The 21,625-nt window shown below is 40.2% G+C and overlaps 2 protein-coding genes across 28 annotated transcripts in view; one reads left to right on the top strand and one right to left on the bottom strand.

Annotated features, from left to right (window-relative positions):
- LOC309852752 (uncharacterized protein) overlaps nt 1–21,625 on the top strand; it is a 642,676-nt gene that overhangs the window by 436,260 nt on the left and 184,791 nt on the right. The gene's annotated exons all lie outside the window — the stretch shown is intronic.
- The window catches only part of LOC309852777 (KRAB domain-containing protein 5-like), a gene marked incomplete at its 3' end in the record, with an annotated part of 579,551 nt that overhangs the window by 459,395 nt on the left and 98,531 nt on the right, over nt 1–21,625 (bottom strand). For 5 of the 27 annotated variants that reach the window (XM_082710074.1, XM_082710068.1, XM_082710059.1 and 2 more), the window contains one exon: nt 18,746–19,901. The exons of 16 other annotated variants lie outside the window; for them this stretch is intronic. In XM_082710074.1, coding sequence (XP_082566200.1) covers nt 18,746–19,789 — 1,044 coding nt within the window. In that variant the 5' untranslated portion in view covers nt 19,790–19,901. Of the gene's footprint in view, nt 1–12,790; nt 13,677–15,045; nt 15,148–18,745; nt 19,902–21,625 lie in introns of those variants that run through there. 6 more of the 27 variants (XR_014305378.1, XM_082710073.1, XM_082710069.1 and 3 more) reach the window with 4 other exon arrangements.

Here is a 21,625-nt window from a genome sequence, read left to right as displayed (position 1 = left end):
AAGGTAACTGCTGCCTTCAGATCAGATCATGATCCCGGGGTCCTGGGATCGAGCCCCGCATCAGGCATCAGGCTCTCTGCTCAGCAAGGAGCCTGCTTCCCCCTCTCTCTCTGTCTGCTTCTCTGCTTACTTGTGATCTCTGTTTGTCAAATAAAGAAATAAAATCTTTTATAAATAAATAGATTTTTAAATAAAAGACAGGAAGCTCCTAGCAAAGTACAAAGTATGTTATGGCTCATGACACAGCAAAAACCATTAACTTCTTCATCACACTAATCTCACTTGTCAGCTCCGCCACCTACAACTGATACAGGCAGATGCTGCACATGCAGTGGTTTTCTGTCACATCTGTAGACCATAAGCATAGGAAACCCCAAGAGCTTAAATGTATATCCAGCGTATCTACCCAATCCACTGCCATGGAAAGAGGCATCCATTGGTTTTCCTGAAATATATTGGGAGTGGAACTCTTTCAGAAAGGCTACTGGGGAAGTTATTTTTTTTATTTTAATTTTTATTTTTATTTAGAGACTTATTTATATTTTAAAGAGAGGAGGGGAGGGGTAGGGGAAAGGGGGAAAGAATCTCAGTTTCACCTCTGACTGCAGAGCCAGAAATGGGGCTCCATTCTAGGACCCTGAGATGACAACCAGATCAGAAATCAAGAGTCCAAAACTTAACTGACTGAGCCACCCACATGCCTCTCTATCATTTTTTATAATATTTTATTTATTTATTTATTATTTATTTATTTTATTTTATTTATTATTTTATTTATTTATTTATTTGATAGATAGAGACAGCGAGAGAGGAACAGAAGCTGGGGGAGTGGGAGAGGGAGAAGCAGGCCTCCCACTGAGCAGGGAGCCCAACACGGGGTTCCATCCCAGGGCCCTAGGATCATGGCCTGAGCTGAAGGCAGATGCTTAATGACTGAGCCATGCCAGTATCCCCTATCATATATATTTTTTAAGATTTTATTTATTTATTTGACAGAGATCACAAGTAGGCAGAGCGGCAGGCAGAGAGAGAGAGGTGGAGGAAGCAGGCTCCCTTCCGAGGAGAGTCCAATGGGTTCGATCCTAGGACCCTAGCATCTTGACCTGAGCTGAAGGCAGAGGCTTAAACCCACTGAGCCACCCAGGTGCCCCCCCCCCATCATATTCTAAGTAGAGCATCTTTTTCACATTCTCAAGACTAAGACTCACACTTACACCTATTTGCAGTCCGAAAACGTTGCCAGTTATTCTGGACCTCATATCCATCATGGATATTTGTATGTGGTTTGTTTTGTTTTGTTTTGTTTTGTTTTTTGCTTCTGGGCTAGAGAGAGCTGGTAAAGTATCCAGGTGGGACCTAGATGACGTTTTCCTTCACCGAGATCCCAGGAACAGACCTCGGCAGCAATAGGAAACCTGGACTCACCACCTTCTTCTGCGGATCTGTCATCGAGGAGTATTTTCAACACTCACAGGACTTTAATTCAGTGACAAACACTGATGGCCCTACTGGAAGCCTGGTTGGAGACATGGGAGAGAAGGATCTGGGATATAGGCGAGAAGTGTCCTAAAGACCTAACCCTGAGTGTCATTTCTGGAAAGGTTTTATAAATACGTGAAAACATGATGCAGAAACTTAAAAACTAGAGGAATCAACATTTGCAACTTTTTTTTATTTTTTAAAGATTCATTCATTTATTTGACAGAGAGAGAGAGTGAAAGAGGGAACACAAGCTGGGAGAGTGAGAGAGGGAGAAGCAGGCTTCCCACTGAGGAGGGAGCCCGACGAGTGGCTCCATCCCAGGACCCTAGGATCAGGACCTGAGCTGAAGGCAGCCGCCTAACAACTGAGCCACCCAGGTGCCCAACATTTGCCATTTCTTTTTTCTTTTAAGTCCTTTTTTTTTTTAAGGTTTTATTTATTTATTTGACAGAAATCACAAGTAGGCAGACTGAGAGAGAGGAGAAGGCAGGCTCCCCACTGAGCAGAGAGCCCAATGTGGGACCCGATCCCAGGACCCTGAGATCATGACCTGAGCCTAAGACAGAGGCTTAACCCACTGAGCCACCCAGGCACCCACATCTGCAATTTCTAATGCAAGGAATTTCAGGAGAAAAACATGACATGTTCTCTGACTTGGGACACAAGACTTAACCCAAGAACTGGCCATTTCTTCTTTCCCCTCGTCCTCTAGATTTCTTTCTCACAAGGTGTTTGTGGAGAAATCACAGGAATATCATGAAAAAAAAAAAAATACCAACAGAGCCTCTTCACGTATAAACTGCTCACCTGAAGACCGGACCATGAAATGCAGAGAAGTCCTAGCTTCCTCGTCCATTTTGTCAGCAGCTCCTACTTGAAGACCAATCCCTGACTTTTCCTTCCATGTTCTCAGGGAGCCTCCCCTTCTACAGATGCCCACAAATTCCGCTACAGCATAGGGACTGCGTGCTGCATGGACATGACCCGCCCCGACTCTTGTTAGGAGAGTCCCTCTGACCTTTCCTTGAGTCAAAGCCTGCTCTCAACTCTCAAAAAATGACAGGAAGCCCTTATGCTTAACTCAGAATCCCCTGGCCTCATTGAGTATGACCTGGAGCCTGCAATTAACACGACACTGTTGATTTTTCCCAAACCAATTCACAGAACCAGAGAGGGTGGGCTCAGGTGATAATCATCTTTCAGACTCCACACCTGAGCCTATGGGAAAGCGTTTGGAGAGGTGACCAGGCACAGAATGGGAACCAAGTCGATGATTGTGAGCACATTTAGATTTATGCCTTCCCAACTGATCAGATATCTTAGGGTGACAAAATGCTCCTCTTTGGTCGATAAATACTTATTTTCATAAGTAGCACACAGGTTTGCAAAGTGAATCTACTTTTTTTTTTTTTTTAAAGATTTTATTTATTTATTTGACAGAGAGAAATCACAAGTAGACGGAGAGGCAGGTAGAGAGAGAGAGGAAGGGAAGCAGGCTCCCTGCCGAGCAGAGAGCCCGATGCGGGACTCGATCCCAGGACCCTGAGATCATGACCTGAGCCGAAGGCAGTGGCTTAACCCACTGAGCCACCCAGGCGCCCCGCAAAGTGAATCTACTTTTTACCCTCTCATCAGCAATATGAGAATTCTAATTCATCCACATTCTCACTGAAATTTGGTGTTTTATCCTTTTTCTTTATTTTACCCATTCTAGAAAATGTGGACTGGCTTCTCACTGTAAAATATGAAGTTCTCTTCCTAGGCTTGTCCTGGTGACTGAACCAGAACGACTTCAAATCATCAAGTTGAACAAAAACCAAAATGGCGGGGTGCCTGGGTGGCTCAGTTAGTTAAAGCCTCTGCCTTCAGCTCAGGTCATGATCCCAGAGTCCTGGGATTGAGCCCCACATGGGGCTACCAGCTCCATGGGGAGTCTGCTTCTCTCTCTGACCTTCTCCCCTCTCATGGTGTCTCTCTCTCAAATAAATAAATAAAATCTTAAAGACCTGAATGGCTTGGATTTGCCATTCTCAATTTAAAAAAACAAAACCAAAAATGGCTGCATTCCTGCTTCAGCAAGACTTCATTCCAAACTAAATAAGCTTTTTTCTCTCTTCTATAAACCTCCCTTCCTACCTTCTGAGCCTATTGTTTCAGGAATCTAATTCCACTCTGACAACATGATGAACAGGGCTGACAGCACAGACACACAATTTCCTCTGGAAATCGGCCATAATCCCATATTTCCCTACAAACCCCCATCCCCTTCCTCTGGGTGGGCTGCAGGTTTGAAGGCCCTGACCTGCTGAGGCCTCCTTGGCTGGCAAAGCAATAAAGCTACTGTTCCTCTTTATCCACAATTCTGTGTTCGTTGTATTTTGGGTCTGATGCACAGAGGTCAGTTTATTTTTTTTTCATCCAATAAATGAACATATAGTGTATTACTAGCTTCAGTGGTAGAGTTTAGTGCTTCATCAGTTACATACAACACCAAGTGCTGGTTACATCATGTGCCCTTCTTATTGCCCATCACCCAATTACCCCATCCTCCATCCACCTTCCTTCCAGCAGCCCTCAACTTGTTTCCTAGAGTTATGAGTCTCTTATGGTTTGTCTTACCTGATTTTCTCTTACTTTATTTTTCCCTCCCCTTCCCTATGATCCTGTTTTGTTTCTTAAATTCCACACTTGAGTGAAATCATACGATAATTATCTTTCTCTGAAGGACTTTTTTTGCTTAGCATAATACCCTGTAGTTCCAGCCACATCATTGCAAATGGCAAGATTTCATTTTTGATGGCTGAGTAATATTCCATTTTTTATATATACACCATGTCTTCTTTATCCATCCATCTGTTACTGGACATCTGGACTCTTTCCATATTTTGGCTATTGGGGACATTACTCCTGGAAACACTGGGGTGCAGGAGCCCCGTTGGTTCACTATGATTGTATTCTTTGGATAATTACAGGGTAGTGCAATTGCTGGGACATTGGGTAGCTCTATTTTTATTTTTTGAGTATCCTCTATATGGTTTTCTAGAGTGGCTGCTGCACCAGTTTGCATTCCCACCAACCAGATTAAGGGGGTCCTGTATCTCCTCATCCTTGCCAACATCTGTTGTATCCTGACTTGTTAGTTTTACACATTCTGACTGTTGTGAGGTGGTATCTCACTGTGCTTTTCATTTGCACTTCCCTGATGCTGGATGATGTTGAGCATTTTTTCATTTTTCTGTGGGCCATTTGTATGTCTTCTTTGGAGAAAGAGCTCTTTGTGTTTTTTGTCCTTTTCTTGAGTGGATTATTTGTTCTTTGGGTGTTGTCTGTGGTAAGTAGAGATTTTGCATACTAGTCCTTTATCGATAAGACATTTTGCAAATATCTTCTCCCAGTCCCTCCACTGTCTTTTGGTTTTGTTGACTGTAAAGCTTTTTACCTTGATGAAGTCCCAATAGTTCATTTTTACCTTTGTTTCCCTTGCCTTGGAGTTGTGTCTAGGCAGAAGTTGCTCTGGCTGACGTCACAGATGTTATTGTCTGTGTTCCCCTCTAGGATTTTGATGGATTCCTCTCTCACATGTAGGTCTTTCATTCATTTTGAGTTTATTTCTGTATATGGTATAAGAAAATGGTCTGGTTTCATTCTTCTGCATGTGGCTATCCAATTTTCCAACACCATTTCTGTAGAGACTGTCTTCCATTGGATATTCTTTTCTGCTTTATCGAAGATTAGTTGACCATAGACTTGAGGGTTCTCTATTCTGTTTTATGGATCTGTGTGTCTGTTTTTGTGCCAGTACAATGCTGTCTTGGTGATTACAGCTTTGTAATAGAGCTTGAAGGCCGGAATTGTGATGCCACCAAGTTTCGTTTTCTTTTTCAACATTCCTTTGGCTATTTGGGGTCTTTTCTGATTCCATATAAATTTTGGCATTATTTGTACCAGCTCTGAGGAAAAAGTTGATGGCATTTTCATAGAGATTGGATTGAATATGTAGATTGCTCTAGGTAGCATAGACATTGTAACAATATTTGTTCTTCCAATCTATAGGCATGGACAATTTTTCCATTTCTTCGTGGCTTTCTCAGTTTTTTTCATGAGTGTTCTACAGTTTTCTCAGTACAGGCCCTTCATCTTTTTGGTTAAGTTTATTTCTAGATATCCTAAGATATCCTTAATTTCTCTTTCTTCTGTCTCATTGTTAGTGTATAGAAATACAACTAATTTCTGCAATGATTTTATATCCTGCCACTTTCTTTACTTCCTGATTCAATTCTAGCAATATTTGGGTGGAGTCTTTTGGGTTTTCTTTTCTTTGAAGATTTAATTTATTTATTTGACAGAGACAGAGAGCAGGAACACAAACAGAGGGAGTGGGAGAGGAAGAACAAGGCTTCCCACTTAGCAAAGAGCCCCATGCAAAGCTCGATCCCAGGACCCCAAGATCATGACTCAAGCTGAAGGTAAACACTTAACGACTGAGTCACCCAGATGCCCCTCTTTTGGGCTTTCTCCATAGAATATTATGTCATCTGCAGAGTGAGAGTTTGATATCTTCTTTGCCAATTTAGATTTCTTTTCTTTCTTTTCTTTTTGTGGTCTGATTGCTGAGGCTGGGACTTCTAATACTGTGTTGAATAGCAGTGGTGATAATGGACATCCCTACTGTGTTCCTGACCTTGGGAGGAAAGCTCTGTTTTTCATCATTGAGCATGATATTTCTGTGGGATTTTCCTATGTGGTATTTATGATATTGAGGTACTTTCCCTCTATGCCCACACTGCAAAGTGTTTATCAAGAAGGGATCCTATATTTTGACAAATGCTTTTTCTGCATCAATTAAGAGGATCATATGGTTCTTACCCCTTCTTTTATTAATGTGGTATATTACACTGATGAGATATTGAACCATCCTTGCAGCCCAGGAATTAATCCCACTTGGGGATGGTAAATAAAACTTTTAATGTATTGTTGGATTGTAGTGGGTAGTGTATTGGTGAGAATTTTTGCATCCATATTCATCAGGGATATTGATCTGTAATTCTCATTTTTAGTGGGTTCTTTTTCTGACTTGGGGATTAAGGTAATATTGCTGGCTTCATAGAATGAGTTTGTAAGTTTTCCTTTCATTGCTAGTTTTTGAAACAGGTTCAGAAAAAAACAAACTAATTCTTCTTGAAATGTTTGGTAAAATTCCACTGGGAGGTCCTCTAGTCCTGGATTCCTGTTTGTTGGGAGATTTTAGATTACTGCTTCAATTTCTTTGCCAGCTATGGTGTTCTGCTTCTTCCTGTTCAGTTTTTTAAAAATATTTTATTTATTTATTTATTTCACAGATCACACGTAGGCAGAGACAGGCAGAGAAAGTGGAGGAAACAGGCTCCCCACTTAGCGGAGATCCAGACCTGGGGAGCCTGGGATCATGACCTGAGCTGAAGGCAGAGGCTTTAACCCACTAAGCCACCCAGGCACCCTTCCTGTTCAATTTTGATAGGTTATGTGGTTCCAGGATGCACGCATTTCTTCCATATTGACTAATTTGTTGACATATATTGCTCATAATATATTCTTATATTTGTTCAGTTTCGGTTGTGATGTCTCCTCTTTCATTTATGATTTTATTTGGGTCCTTTATCTTTTCTTTTTGCTCTTCAATTTTCTTTTTTGAAAAGTCTGGCCTGAACTTTACAGACCTTAGTAAATCTTACAAAGACCCAACTCCTATTTTCACTAATCTGTTCTATTCTTCTTTTGCTTTCTATTTCATTGATTTCTGTTCTAATCTTTATTATTTCTCTTCTCCTGCTGGATTTGAGGTTTATTTGCTGTTCTTTCTCCAGCTCCTTAGGTGTAAGATTAGACTGTTTGAGACTTGTCTTGTTTCTTGGGAAAGTCTTGCATTACTATTTCCCTCTTAACATTACCTTTGCTACAACCTGAAGGTTCTGAATTTTTTTTTCATTTCTTTTCTTTTCGTTTTTTTTTAAATTTTAATTTGTGTCATAATTTTTAAAAAAGTACTTCTTTAATTTCCTGGTTAACCTATTCATTCTTTAGTAGGATGCTCTTTAACCTCCATGTCTTTGTGTTCCTTCCAAGTTTTCTCTTGTGATTGACTTCAAGTTTTAAAGCCTCCGAAAATATGCCTGGAATAATTCCAATATTCTGTTGATTTTGGATGAAATGCTCTGAATATATCTGTGAAGTCCATCTAGTCCAGTGTCATTTAAAGCCCTCATTTCCCTGTTGATCTTCTGCTTAGATGATCTGTCCATTGCTGTGAGTACAGTGTTGAAATCCACTACTATTATTGTTTTATTATCCATGTGTTTCTTTTATTTTGTTATTAATTGGTTTGTACAATTGGCTGCTTCCAAGTTAGGGGAATAAATAAATAAATATTTACAGTTGTTGAGTCTTCTTATGGGATAGACCCTTTTATTATGATATAATGTCCTACTTCACCTCTTACTAGTCTTTGGTTTAAATCTAGTTTGATATAGGATTGCTACTCCAGCTTTCTTTCAATGTCCCTTAAAATGATAAATAGTTCTCCACCCCACCCCCCACTTTCAATCTGGAGGTGTGTTTGGCTCTCATATGAGTCTCTTCTAAGCAGCATATTGATGGGTCTTGTTTTGTTTTGAATTGAATTGACTACCCTGTGTCTTCTAATTGGAACTTTTTAGTCCCTTTACACTCAGAGTGATTATTGAAAAATAGGAATTTAGCACCATTGTATTACCTATAAAGTCACTCTTGTAAAATGTCCATTTCTTTGAGTGTTTCTTCTATTGGACTCTCTCTTTGCTCAGGGGATCCCCTTAATATTTCTTGCAGGCCTGGTTTAGTGATCATAAACTCCTATGGTTTTTGTTCTGCCTGGAAGCTCTTTATCTCTCCTATTCCTAATGTTGGGCTGATGTATAAAGTATTCTTAGCTGCATATTTTTCTCCTTTAGTACATTGACTCTACCATGCCAGTCTTTTCTCGCCTGCCAGATCTCTGTGGTTAGGTATGCTGCCAGCCTTCTCTTCTTACCCTGGTAGTTTACTGACCTCTTTTCCTGAGCTGTTTTCTGGATTTTCTCTTTATCTCTGATTTTTGCAAGCTTCACTATTCTATGTCAACCTTGTTGACTTATTTTTATTGATTTTGTGAGGGGTTTCTCTGTGCCTCTTGGACTTGAATGTCTATTTCCTTCCCAAGATTAGATAAGTTCTTAGCTATAATTTGCTCAAATAAACCTTCTCGTCCCCCCCACCCCGCCTCTTCCTCTAGGATCCCAATTATACTAACTCGTTTTACTTTGTGGTATCACTGATCTCTTGAATCCTCACTTTGTGATCCAATAGCTGTTTATCTTTTTCTCAGTTTCCTTATTCTCCATTTTGTCTTCTATGTCACTGATGCTCCCTTCTACCTCACTTATCATAGCAGTTAGAGCCTCCTTCCTAAATTGCATCTCAGTAATAGCCTTTTAGATTTCAACTTGATTAGATTTTGGTTATTTCTCCAGTTAGGAATTTTTCTAGTGTCTTTTTGCTTTTTTGAAGCCCAGCTAGTATCTTTATAGTTGTTGATTTGAATTCTTGTTCTGTGTACTTATATCCATATTGATTAAATCCATGGTAGTGAGTAGTGTCCCTTGTTATCTCTTTTGGAATGAGTTTTTCCATCTTGTCATTACATCCAGAAAAGAATAGATGAATGAGGGAAAAAACCACAAAAACAGCAACAATGACACCAGAAAAAATATACACTAATCTGAAAAGGAACAAAAAAAAGGGGGGGGGGGCTGGGGAGAGAAAATAAAATCAAACAAAAATTAGAATAGAAGACAACTTGATCCAGAAACTAGATCCTGGGTTTATTTTGGTTGGCTTGGTAAAAGAAAATCCAAAATAAGAAATAAGAAAAGGATCCCAAAATAGGAAAGAAAAACACATATACACAAAAATAAAATTGAACACAATGAGGGGAAACCATTAACATAAATGTAAAAAAGAAAATTTAAAATGACTTAAAAAAAAATAACTGGTAGGGGCACCTGGGTGTCTCAGTGGGTTAAGCCTCCGCCTTTGGCTCAGGTCATGATCTCAGGGTCCTGGGATCAAGCCCCTCACTGGGCTTTCTGCTCAACAGGGAGCCTTCTTCCCCCTCTCTCCCTGCCTGCTCTCTGCCTGATCTCTTTCTGTGTCAAATAAATAAATAAAATCTTTTAAAAAAATCAACTTGTAGAAATGTAGAAATACTTCCTACTGTTTCATCTTGTTTTTACACTTTAAAAAGTAAGATACCGGGGCGCTTGGGTGGCTCAGCCAGTTGGGCGTCTGCCTTCAGCTCGGGTCATGGTCCTGGGGTCCTGGGATAGAGCCCCACGTTCTGCTTCCTGATCAGCGGGAGACCTGCTTCTCCCTTTCCCACTGCCCCTGCTTGTGTTCCCTCTCTCACTGTGTCTCTCTCTGTCAAATGGATAAATAAAATATTTTAAAAATAAATAAATAAATAAAAAGTAAGATACCAGGAACTGAGGCCTTAGAATCAAATCGTGGCAGAGAACAAGAATTCTTGTCCCCCTTAAAGATCCATTTAGGCTGGACTATGAAACTGTCAGGAACAGATAAAGAGGAGAATATCAAATTAAATAAGTGTACATACAGAGAATCCACATAGATGTGGAAATTCTAGAAACTGTCAGGCCACATGAGTTGCAAGTGTGGGTGCCTGGGTGGTTGCATTGGTTAAGCCACTGCCTTCAGCTCACGTAATGATCCAGAGTCCCAGGATGGAGTCTCACATCAGTCTCCAGCTCCACGAGGAGTCTGCTTCTCTCTCTGACCTTCTCCCCTCTTATGCTGTCTCACTCTCTCTATGAAATAAATAAATAAAATGTTAAAAAAAAAAAAAAAGTATTACAAGGAACCAGGGCCTGGACTTTCAGAGCACAGGAAAACACTTTTACAGGCTGATAAGAGCACATAGTTTGTAATGAGCTACTTTTTGTCCTAACTTAAGGATCAGTCCCTGAGACAAACTTTTCTCTTGTAATAACCCTAATGCTGGGGAAGACCCCCAATAATTCTGTTAGGGGCCTAAGGGAGGGGGAAAATGTTCTCTTGATCCTGGAGGTTCTTAAGTACCTTGAAATCAAATAATCCATAGACCAGGGTGGCACATTTGGGAGTTGGGAGGACAGAGAGGCTGTCCTGACTCCCTTCAGTTCCCCCATCTGAAACTTCCTTGGGAGTTTCACATATTAAAAGTTGAACATGTAGATTGTTTTATATCAATGAGCCAGCATCTTAGACCTGACAATAGGTCAGTTGAGTCAAAGTCATTTCAGGAGGCAAGGACACAGGTGTATTTTCAAATGTACCCTATGGTACAAGTAATTTAATTAAAGGAGGCTTTTATATGAAAGCAAAAGAACTGTGATTGATGACGGGATCAAAAGTTAAGGAGTGCCTGGGTGGCTCAGTCAATTAAGCACCTACCTTTGGCTCATGTTATAATCCCAGGGTCCTGAGATCAAGCCCCAAGTTTGGCTCCTTGCTCAGTGGGGAGCCTGCTTCTCCCTCTGCTTGTGCTCTCTGTGTCAAATAAATAAATAAACTCTTTAAAAAAAAAAAAGGTGAGGCTGGATTCTGACTTCTAAGGGTAGCCCATTGAGCAGACATCTGGATGTTAGACTTGGACTATCTTCTGATAGACTGAGGGCAGGTAGTGACCACCAGACGGATCTTCCTGGTTTACAGTTCAAATGCATCTGGTAATGTGTTTAGTGGCCCATGGAGCCACAGCCCTAAGGCTGTTTCTACATGAGCGATTAGGACCATTTTGTTACATTGAGTCCTTTGTACTAAGTCTACAGATCTTCAGGAAAAAAGGCAGTTTTCATCCTCAAATGATTAAAGTTAGAAACTTGACAGAAAAATAAAAATACTTGGGGATTAGGACCCTGGCATTGGATGACACTAGAAAAAAAAAAAAAAAAAGAATCAGGATCTATTCCACTTTATAATGAACAGTATTAGAATCTTTTATCTACACACATGTATTACTGAGACTTATTTTTCTCTATAATCACTCTCATTTTTACCAAAAAACACAACCAAATGAACACAAATTTTATTGGAAAATAAGGCTAGTTCAAGAGAAAACTTGGCCTGGTTATTTATGTAAGTGCCCCAAGAGCAGAGGTTTGACTTACAGATTTCAAAAGCAGCTTTGCTGAATGTTTCATATTCAATCTCTAGATGGAACTTTTTTTTTTTTTTTTTTAAGATTTATTTGACACACACACACAGAGCACAAACAGGGGGAGCAGCAGACAGAGAAAAAGGGAGAAGCATGCTCTCCGCCAAGCAAGGAGTCCTCTGTGGGTCTCAATCTCAGGGCCCTGGGACCTGAGCTGAAGGCATATGCTTAACTGACTGAGCCACCCAGGCACCCCTAGACAGAACTCTTAACAGCTTCTCCAGGCCAGAAGACAAGCCAAATCCTTGCCACCAGACATTGCGTGGAACACCTATAAATTTGGGTGAACTCCTCTCTTCTTGGAGTCCTTCAAACAGCTCTAGGTTCCTGCAGGTTTTAGGAAATGATCTTCTTGACTCACACAGTAAGCCTGCTGGGAACTCTGTCAAGAAGGTCTCAGGATGCTCTTTCCAAGGGGGCTTCATTTGTTTCATAAAGTGACTCTTAATCCCTTATAGTTCTCGAGTCAAGTCTGAGTCTATACAGCTCTTTCAAGCTGGACAACCTATGGAAAGCTTTGGTAATATAACCAGGGTTTCTTAAATTGTTTGTTGTAGCATTTTATTTGTTTGGGAAAGAGAGAAAGAGTGAACATCAGCAGGGGAAAGGGCAACTCCCCAGTAAGTAGGGAGATGCACACTGGGCTGAATCACAGGATGCTGCAATCATGACCTGAACCGAAGGCAGATGCCTAACCCACTGGGCCACTAGGTACTCCTAAAAGCAGCGTTGGTCAGTGTGTCCTGTCATAAGCAGAACAACTGCTTATGGAAATTATGCAAATATATACATGTTGGCTGAAAAATATAAGAATAGTCGAGGCACCTGTGTGGCTCAGTGGGTTAGGGCCTCTACCTTCCGCTCAGGTCATGATCTATCTCAGGTTCCTGGGATGGAGCCCTGCATCGGGCTCTCTGCTCTGCAGAAGGCCTGCTTCCTCCTCTCTCTCTGCCTGCCTCCCTGCCTACTTGTGATCTCTGTCAGTCTAATAAATAAATTAAATCTTTAAAAAATATATATAAATAAGAATAGTCAAAAGGAGTCTCCAAATTTGATAGCATCAGCAAGGGAGAAAGGATAAATGTTTCAATTTCTTTCCAAAAGTATATTTTGGTGACCCAAGACACAAAGTTTCTCCCATCTGTAAAAAGCATTTTTTAAAGGTTTTTCTTTACATTCCTGTTAGTTAACATACAAGGTAATGTTCCTTTCAGGAGTACAAGAGTATAAAATTCCATACGACACCCAGTGCGCCTTGCAGGTGCACTCCTTATCCCATCACTCATTTAACGCATCCATCTTCCTACCTCTGTTCTGGCAATCACTAGCCTGCTTGCTATAGTTAAGAGTCTGTTTCTTACTTTGTCTCTCCCTTTCTTGTTCTCTTTCTCATTTCTCACTTGTTTTGTTTGTTGGAATCTACGCAGGAGTGAAATCATCCGGTATTTGTCTTTCTCTGACTTATTTCACTTAGCATAATACTCTCTAGTTCACCGATGTTGTGGCAAATGACAGGGTTACATTCCTTTGTAGGAGGATTAATATCCCATGTTAAACTGTTCCTCCAACAAATCCGTGTCATGGACATGATGAGGGACCAGAAGACAAGCTGAGGACAAAGCAGAAGCTGACACACTCAACTCCCCCTCCATGGGATGCATGTGACATTCCTCAGGGGCTCCTGGCTGAAGGAAAAAGCAAATAGTTAACTTATGGAGATTACAATCCTGCAAGACATGGGTGTCCTGTTCTACAAATGTCCTAGAAATTTACAAAAACAAAGCACTTCTATCAATTACCAAGCTTCCAGAACGGAATGTACAAATGTTTAAGTGACCTTAGAGTCTGCAGCCCATTGACAGATGCTTGAAGAGGTCAAAATGTAATGTTCCTCCAGAAAACTCCCAACTGTCTTCACGGTAATGCCTTCCTAAGAGGGAAAAACAACATTAACTTGACAATGGCAAGGCTTCCAGTATCCTGTGAGTCTTCAACATATGAAAATCATTTTGAAAACTCCCTTATTCCTCACCTTTCCCCAACCCCATAGTATAAAATCAGCCACCCCCTCATGACCCTGGTGGCAGCAACTCTTTCTGCCCTCCTCCTGTCCCCATGCTTTAATAAAACAACATTTTGCACCAAAGATGCCTCAGGAACTTTTTCTTGGTCATCGGCTCCATACTCCACCCCACTGAAACTCACCTATATTCCAAAACTACAGCAGACAGAGCCAGAGTTGGGGAGGGTATTGAACATGACACTGAGTACAGACAGGAAGTTCCCACAATGCACTGCAGCAGCTTCCTGAAAGGTCCCCCATCTACAGTGGCTCAAATCTTGATTGGGCTTTTATCCCTGGGAGAGCAGTGCTTGTGTTCAACCACAGCACACACCTTGCTGATCCTGCCTATCTCACTGTCCAGAAGGCTCCTTCATCACCAACAGCTACTCTACCACCTGACTTTTGAAAGCTATGCCCACATGAGCGCATCACCAATACCCTCTTTATCCAGTGCTACCAAATTAGGTTTGGGCGATTTCGGTAAATATGATCCGACAGCATCCGATCATCAGTAACAAATAGGAATTCAGTTAAATCATGAAGATAATTCTACTCCTCAGAAATCCACCACATTTGCCAATTCAGTTAAATCATGAAGATAATTCTACTCCTCAGAAACCCACCACATTTGCCAATTCCTTTCTCCCATTACATGTATTCATCAGATGACACCACCAAGAGCTGCCTGTGCCTTTGCAGTGACTGAAGAAAGCCACCTCCGGGCCCCTACCCACAGTAGATGCAATTTTTACATTTTCTTTTAATAGGGCTTATGCTTCTAAGGATGGTGATTTCATCAAGTTCTACATAGATTCACATGCCACATCCCAGGGTTTAATGTCTGAATTAATACCCATTGGCCTTCCAGCTCTCTAATCTCAAGTGTTTAGTGAAGACACTCCTGCACAACCCAGACAAAAAAAGATGTTTGTGATGCCTATTAGCTGGGGGAAAAAAATGAGCAAAAATAATAACTATAAATCTGGAGATAACTAGGAAATAAAACAAATAGAAATTCTTTTTCTAAATCCATGGAGTCCATTGTGCAAATTGAGACAATTGCAGTCTATATGCTCATTTTTTCATTTTATGGATTTTCGATCTGTGACCTTGGCTACAGTGTCACTCTTTTTGGGAGGTTTCTACTACTTCCCGGTTATCGTTGACCTATGCAGCATGGTCACATGGGCACAGGATTCAAACCAACACCCCCACAAATAAATGGAGAACATACCTTTATTATGGGTCATGGTGGAGTGCTTGAGAGTCCCAGTTCAAGTCCACATTTGGCCATTCAAACTAATGACAGCTTGGGTAAGCTCTGTGGGCATCTTCTCTAGAACACAGGATGGGAATGCTTGGGAAAAGGGACAGAGGATTGCCCACAGAGGTGGATTTGATTGTCATGTCTCAACTTACATTACTTTGTGACTCTACAGAGTGTTGTCTATGTGATGAGAGAACAGAAGGCAAGCTGAGGGCGAAGCAGAAGCTGACACCCCATGAACCCCCACTCCCCATGGGATATATAGGACATTCCTCAGGCACTCCTGGCTGCCCTAAAGGAGAAACAAATAGTTACCTTGTAGAGATCACAATCCTGCAAGACCTGAGTATTCTTCGGTTTACAAATGTCCTAGTGATTTACAAGGAAGAAGCTTTCTTTCATCTATAGCCAAACTTCCAGCGACCCATAACTCAGAATCCTGAAGCTTTACCATCACCTTCTCCTTCTTAAAATTGAGGGAGGTTGAGGCAGAAGAAAATGTAATTAAAATTGAATTTCTTTTAAACCTGCAGCCTATTAAGAAGGACGAGGTTGAATAGGAGGAATGTAATACTGCTTCCGTAATATCCCAACTACCTTACCGTTAATGCCTTATGAGACAGGTAAACAACCTTGACAAGAACAAGGCCTTCAGGATTGCCTGAATCTTCTTTAATATATAAATGTTCTTTCTCAAAACGTCCCTTTTCCCTTACCTCCTCCAAGCCCATAGTATAAATAGTTATCAGCCATGCCTCACAACCCCAGGGCAGCAATGCTTTCTGCCCATGAGTCCTGTCCCTGTACTTTAATAAACCACCATTTTACACCAAAGACATCTCAAAAATTCTTTCTTGGCCATAGGCTCCAGACTCCACCCCACAGAACCTCTCCTATAATCCAAAACCACATCTTAGGGAACACACTAGTGAGCAGGGCAGGTGTCCACTCAAGGTCCCTGCAAAAGTGAGTACACAAAGTGGATGAGTACACAAAGTGGATGGCAAGTAGCAGGACGATGGATCAGGTGAGCTAAGATGTCAACAATACCCCCCACAAAACCTGTAATATATCCATAATATCGCAGTCAGCACAAGGAGGAGAAAATGATACAGTAAATAAACTAGGTGGTTTACAGTAAATAAACTAGGCGGGGAAATCACCCATCATTTCAACCTTAAGGTTACTGAAAGAATGGATTCATAAGAATATTATTCCCTTCCATTACGTGACAGACAACACCAGTTGCATACAACTTTCAGTAAATGATATAGGGGCCGCCTGGGTGGCTCAGTTGTTAAGCCTCTGCCTTCAGCTCAGGTCATGGCCCCAGTCCTGGGATCTAGCCCTGCATCAGGCTCCTTGCTCAGTGGGGAACCTCCTTCTCCCTCTCTCTCTCCCCCTGCTTGTGTTCCCTGTCAAATAAAATCTTAAAAAAAAAAAAAAAAAAAGAGATAGGTTCACCTTGGTGGTAGGATAACACAAAACTTATCACAAATTCATGTTAACATATTAAAAACCATTATGTTTGATTAATTGAAGTACATTCAGTTCACACATAGACTATGTTATGCATTTCAAATCCACTGTTACACTTATTCAAAATACGGAATACAAGCGTTAACCCCCATAGCTGATATCATGATGTAGAACTGACTTCCTTAAGTTCCAGTGCTACTGACAGTCGCAACAGATGTGTATGTCCAGCTACATGGCATGGTTTAGAGAAGAGTTAGATAACCTCCTTCTGTTATCGGGCAGGATTTTTTCATTTCAGCCACATATACTACTATTCGCTAAAGATCGCTATTATGAAGATACATCAGTAATTAACTGGTGTGCCACCTTTTTTTTCCTTAAAGAGCAATCAGTAAAACCTTGTATGTCTAATATTCAGAAAGTTCTTTAGTTTTAGTAAATGGAGAAAAATAGTGTTCTGAACACCTATTTCATAGCAACTTATATCAATGCTATAACCCTAAGCAGTGTCTCCATTTAGATTTTCTTTATTCATGTTGTGTATTACACAGTTCTTATCTTCCAAAGAAAATCTGGGATGTGTGAGTCCCCCCGAGTGCAGCAGGGCATCGGATGCCGTTGATGGAGCAAAAATCAGGCTCACGGATACATGCACCCAGTACAAGTAAATCAATCTCCAGAAGTGATTTGAGAATAAAGTACATTAATATTTGCTGGTCACAAACCTCAAAAAGGCTCAATATAACAAAAAGCACATCAAAACTAATTGTAACCTTGTAAAACCTCCCCCACTGAATCATTCCAATGTAACAGCATATGCATTTTCCAAGTGTTTAACTTGATCTTTTTCCTTGGACTAACAAGTACTGTCTAAATAGAGGGACTGGTACATGCCTTTTATGTGATATCTGTGACATTTATTAACATTAGATGTTCAATCAGAGAGTTTTCTAATTATTTGTATGATTCAATTTACCTTCTTTAGCACTTTCTGTGTTTGTGAACGTGTATATTAAAATGAGGGTCTTTCCACAATCATCTTTCTAGGGTTTGAATCTAGTGTGCAATTTGGGACACTGAGTATAGACTGAATTCCAGTTAAAGGTCTCACCACATTCATCACATTTTACCATGTTGCTCCCATATGATTACTATGATGTGAGTTTCAGGGAGAGGGTGGACTTTAGATGTGTATAGTTATTCTCCAGTTATATCGGATGCAAGGTCTTTGATGTAAGGGTTTTACAGTCCTTACTCCTAGTCTTTACATTTTTAAAGTTTCTTGCTAGTATGACTTCTATGATGTTTGCTAAGGTGTGAGCGCCGGTAAAAGGCCTTGCCACATTCTTCGCATTTGTAAGGTTTCTCTCCAGTATGAGTTCTGTGATGTGTAAGAAGGTTTGAGTGCAATGAAAAGGCCTTGCCACATTCCTTACATTTGTAAGGTTTTTCTCCAGTATGATTTCTGTGATGTACAGTAAGCGATGAGCTCTGGTGAAAGGCCTTTCCACATTCTTGACATTTGTAAGGTCTCTCTCCAGTATGAGTTCTGAGATGATTACTAAGGTTTGAGTGACACTTAAAGGTCTTATCACATACTTGACATTTGTAAGGTCTCTCTCCAGTATGAACCCTGTGATGTCGAGTAAGGTGTGAGCGCTGTTTAAAGGCCTTGCCACATTCCTTACATTTGTATGTTTCCTCTCCAGTATGAAATCTGAGATGATTACTAAGGGCTGAGTGACACTTAAAGGCCTTGTCACATTCTTGACATCTGTAAGGTTTCTCTCCACTATGAACTCTGTGATGTCGAGTAAGGACTGAAAGCTGTGTAAAGGCCTTGCCACATTCCTTACATTTGTAAGGTTTCTCTCCAGTATGAATTCGGTGATGTTTACTAAGCAATGACCTCTGTGAAAAGGCCTTGTCACATTCTTGACACATGTAAGGCTTCTCTCCAGTATGAATTCTGTGATATTGATCAAGGTATGAGCGCTCATTAAAGGCCTTGCCACATTCTTGACATTTATAAGGTTTCTCTCCAGTATGAATTCTGTGATGTCGAGTAAGGTATGCCTGCTGGTTAAAGGACCTACCACATTCCTTACATTTGTAAGGCTTCTCTCCAGTATGAATTTTGTGATGTCGAGTAAGGTGTGCCTGCTGGTTAAAGGACCTACCACATTCCTTACATTTGTAAGGTTTCTCTCCAGTGAATTCTGTAATGTTGAATAAGTATTGAGTGAATTTTAAAAACTTTGACACATTCTTTACATTTGTAGAGTTTCTTTCCAGTATGGATTTGCCTATGTTTCCTTAGGGATGAGCAGTACTTAAAGGTTTTACCACATTCTTCACATTTGTATGATTTTACTTCAGTATTCATTTGCTGATGCTGAGATCGGGTTGAGTGCCAGTCAAAGACTTTACCACATCCTTTAAAAATGCGTGTTTTCTCTCCACTAGAGATCATCTTGTTTCTACTTAGTCTTGATGACTGACTAAATGTGGGATCACGTTTAGCATATCTGAATGGGTTTTTGGCCTCATGAATTCTCTGATCATCACCAATACTGGAGGACTGCTGAGGACCATTCTCACACTGACTGGATTCATCAGGATTTTCTCCCAAATGGATACTCTCATGTGTAATAAGGTTAGACCTCTGATGAAAGATTTCCCCACATTTATAACATTCATACTGGTTCTCTGAAAACTGAGTCCTCGCACATCTCTGAAAACTGCAGCCCTGATTAAGTGTTTTCTCAGATTCAGGGCACTGAGCATTGCTGTCTCCATTGGAAGGGCTCTGGTAATTCTGGAGGGTTGGCTCCTCAGTGAAGCCCCTCTTGTATGGAACCTGGTTAGCACTTTGTTCTTCATTATTCAATCTCTGATTTTCAGAAGTATCTGATGGAAAGGTCAATCCTATCCCATTTTGAAAATGGTTCCAATCATTATTTTCAGCATGGACTAGATAACTTTCCAGATTGTCCAAACTGTCTTTCCACAAAGAGCTATGTTGGAATACTTGATTGGAGCTTTTGCTGACAGAAACACACTGCTTAGTGGAAGCAGCTGACTTAAAAAGGGAGGCTTTCCACGATGTTTTATATCCTTCACTATTTGGGTCATTTTGAGTCTTATTAGATGCCGTTGCCTCAGATGGGCTACATCCTTCATGGTATCTTTGATGCCCTTCCCTCTCCCTATCACTGTCCCAGTTTATCATTAAGTATACATTTTTAAGAGCACTATCTTTGTACCTATCATTGTCACTTTCTGTAAAGAAGCTTCTATGCTCAGCTTTTCCAGGAAGTTCTGAGTGTCATGTGAAGATATGGCTGAAAGATATCAAATAAGAGAAAAGTAAAGTCATTGCACTTACTACTTTCAGATGAATATACTGATGATTTGTAACATACAAGCTTCCAGTCAATCAAAGAGTGTCAGAAAGATGGCTGGGAAGGAATCATCAGAATTTCCTTCCTCCATGGACACCACACCTTGGAACACAACATACTGACCACATATCCTAATAGATAATTCTGTGATACTGTCATGTTGTAGCACAAATCATTTCCTGTATCTCAAATAATCTGGAAAATTGCCACATGAGTGTAAAATTAGAAGGATGGTTATTTAAACATAAAACTGAAATGAACCAAATAGAAAAAAATCCAACATACTCAAGTATTTACAGGTAAAGACTGTAAGCTTCTCTATGATCAGAAATGAAGTAATGAAGTAACCCCACCACTGCCTTCAACATGGTACTGGATATTCTAGTCAGAAAAACTAGGGAAGAAAAAAGCAAAAAGACTCCAAACTGAAAAAAAAAAAAAAAAAACCCACACTATCTGTATTCACAGATGACATGATCTATAAACAACCCTAAAGAATCCTAATTTAATTTTTCTGTGCTTTTTTTCTATTGTTTATTTTGCTAAACATTGTCTACAACACTTTCCATTTTCAAAAAAAAATTTTAATGCAATACATGGCTGAGTTTAAAAAAAAAAAAAGAGTTGGAAGGGTGCTTGGGTGGCTTGGTGGGTTAAACCTCTGCCTCCAGCTCAGGTCATGATCTCAGGGTCCTGGAATCAAGTCACACATTGGGCTCTATGCTTGGCAGAGACCCTGCTTCCTCCTCTCCTCTCTCCGCCTGCCTCTCTACCTACTTGTGATCTCTGTCTGTCAAATAAATAAATCTTTAAAAAGAAAAAAGAGAGAGAGAGAGCTGGAATAAAAAACAAAAAACAAACAAACAAAACAAAAAAAAAACCCTTAACTTTCCATGAGAAACAAGGAAAGGAAAAAACTTAGATGAAATTTAGTAGTACAAGGAAGTAACAAAGATAAATCTGAAATAAATAAAATAGAGACCAGAATAGTAACACAACAATGAATGAAATGCCCCATTTACCTGAAATACTAAAACTGTCTCTGCTTTAATTTGGTCAGCATTTATATACTACCAAATCAGATAACTTAGGAATAAAAACAATAACAACAATAGATAATTCCTAAAATTGCACAAGTCACTAAGACTGAATTATCAACTCTCTACCAAATAAATGGGAACTCTTCTTATACCAGAAAACAGGAATTTAAGTTATATTTGGAAACAAAACTCTCCCAGCACATAAAAGCCCAAGACCTAGGCAGTTATAACATTTGACGTAGTTACTGAGTTCCCTAAATCAAATCTTCTCTCTTTTGCTCAGATTATTTTCCTTTTTTGTGTCCTTGAGGTCAGAAAGTCCTTCCTCTGTTTCTTATAGCTGGCTATTTATTGCTTCAATCCTCTTTTCTCACTGATTGTTAATCACTGTTAATCTCACTGATTTTTTTAAAAAAATATTTATTTGAGAGAGAAACAGAGAGAGAGAGAAAGAGCATGAGTAGGAGCTACGGAGGGAGAGGGAGAATATCAAGTAGATAGCACACTGAATGTCGACCCTGACCTGGGGCTGGATCTTAGGATCCTGAAATCACTACCTAAGCTTAAACCAAGAATCAGATATAATTGCGACACCCATGTGCTCCATTTTTTTCCCTTTTACCT

This window comes from Mustela nivalis (genome assembly GCF_964662115.1).
Source record: "Mustela nivalis genome assembly, chromosome: 18".
NCBI classification, from domain to species: Eukaryota; Metazoa; Chordata; class Mammalia; order Carnivora; family Mustelidae; genus Mustela; species Mustela nivalis.
This window is presented reverse-complemented; position numbering and strand designations above follow the sequence as displayed.